Below are 1925 nucleotides of genomic sequence, written 5' to 3'. Positions count from 1 at the left end.
ACTCTATAATTCAAACTTCTTTCCCCTAAACCCTCATCCAAGTCCCAGATGCAGAATGTTTCTAACACATACAAGTATCCTCACAAATTTAGCTCATTTTACAATGTCTGTCCTTTCTTCTAAGTCTTTTAATTCCTGCACATTTTTTGAACTGAAATACTTACATTTTCTATTATGCCAATTCCTCAGATTATTTTTCATTGTCATGATAGTAGTGAATAAAATCAAGGGCATTCTGACAAGTGCATGGTTTTATTTCAACTACTTATTCCAATATTCTTTCTATATAATCTTAATGAATGTTCCTTTTACATTTACTGCATTTCATTTTAGGGGCTATCCAGTAACAACATGGGTACTAAAAATGCAACATCACTGACAGAATTTGTTCTCACAGGACTTACATATCAACCAGATTGGTATATTCACCTGTTCCTGATGTTCCTGATAATATATCTCATCACCACTGTAGGAAATCTTGGACTAATTGCTCTCATCTATAATGACCCTCACCTTCACATCCCCATGTACTTATTCCTTGGGAGTTTAGCCTTTGTGGATGCTTGGATCTCATCCACTGTGACTCCCAAGATGCTCGTCAACTTCCTGGCCAAGAGGAAGATGATCTCTCTCTCTGAATGCATAACACAGTTGTTTTCCTTTGCATTCAGCGCAACCACAGAATGTTTTCTCTTGGCAACAATGGCGTTTGATCGGTATGTGGCCATATGCAAACCATTACTTTATTCAGTGATTATGACCAATAGATTATGCATCCGACTATCAGTCTTATCATTTGTAGGTGGCCTTATTCATTCCATAATTCATATAGGTTTTTTATTCAGATTAACCTTCTGTAAGTCTAACATAATACACCACTTTTATTGTGACATCATGCCATTGTTTAAGATTTCTTGTACTGACACTTCAATCAATGTTCTGATGGTATTTATTTTCTCAGGGTCAATACAAGTGTTCACCATTCTTACTGTTCTCGTCTCTTATATACTTGTTCTCTTTACAATCTTAAAAAATAAATCCATACAAGGCATAAGGAAGGCCTTCTCCACCTGTGAAGCCCACCTCCTATCTGTCTCTTTATATTATGGGCCTCTTCTCTTCAGGTATGTGCACCCTGGTTCTGCACAAACAGATGTTCAAGATATGATGGACTCTCTATTTTACACTGTTATAATTCCTTTGTTAAATCCAATCATCTATAGCCTGAGAAATAAGAAAGTCATAGACTCACTGACAAAAGTGTTAAAGAGAAATGTTTAGATTTCATAATGTTATCTGTAGTCTTTTTTTTTTTTATTAAAATCATCATATGGATGTAAAGATTAGACGTGTCTCTGTTTTGGTTAGTGTTCCAAGCTTCTTGTGTTTATAACTGCCTTTGTTTTTAAGGTGTTATGACTTAAAGTGTTAGCACTAATATACTCCCTAAAATATTTGTATATGTTGTTCAAAAATACAAAGAACTTTAAACAAGTATTTATGTCATGCTACAATAACTGAAGCGGAATACAAATTAAAACACTTTTATGCTTAAATGTTCTTCACTATAGCTTTATAAAGTCATTAAGCATTGAAATAGTATAGTTCCTCTGAACAGCATGATGTTGATTTAGATAGGAATACAGCTGTGCAGCCTGTAGACTCATATCTCATTTAACTCCATAGTGGAGGTGGGTTTGTGTTTGAACAAAGGCAAATCGCAGGAATTCTGCTGCCATCCAAAGGTCTTCCATCCACTCTATCTGGGACATGATGCATTTCACTTCTTGTGGGGATTCAATACTCATATCACAGAGAGAAACAGAAATTGGGAAAGCAATGAGGAAAAAATAAGAATGAAACAGGGAAGGTCAAACCAAATTGTAAAAGGATGCCCCCTTAGCTTAGTGTACTGTTTTGAATAA

At 35.2% G+C, this 1925-nt stretch overlaps 1 protein-coding gene across 1 annotated transcript; it reads left to right on the top strand.

Annotated features, from left to right (window-relative positions):
* The first annotated feature begins 351 nt into the window (after window positions 1-351).
* LOC147380123 (olfactory receptor 5H2-like) lies at window positions 352-1341 on the top strand. The gene has a single exon (XM_086321157.1). It carries the CDS (start codon window positions 352-354, stop codon window positions 1279-1281), a length of 930 nt encoding a protein of 309 aa, XP_086177283.1. The 3' UTR covers window positions 1282-1341.
* The last annotated feature ends 584 nt before the right edge of the window (window positions 1342-1925 follow it).

Source organism: Bos grunniens, chromosome 1 (assembly GCF_055505025.1).
Source record: "Bos grunniens cultivar Pamir isolate PY7600 chromosome 1, Bosgru_T2T1.0, whole genome shotgun sequence".
Taxonomy (NCBI): Eukaryota; Metazoa; Chordata; class Mammalia; order Artiodactyla; family Bovidae; genus Bos; species Bos grunniens.
The sequence above is the reverse complement of the archived record's forward strand: the minus strand, read 5'-3'. Positions and strand labels throughout refer to the sequence as shown.

What these genes read in the sequence shown, in the direction of transcription:
- LOC147380123 (XM_086321157.1), top strand. Translation starts at nt 352, where the DNA reads ATGGGTACTAAAAATGCAACATCACTGACAGAATTTGTTCTCACAGGA.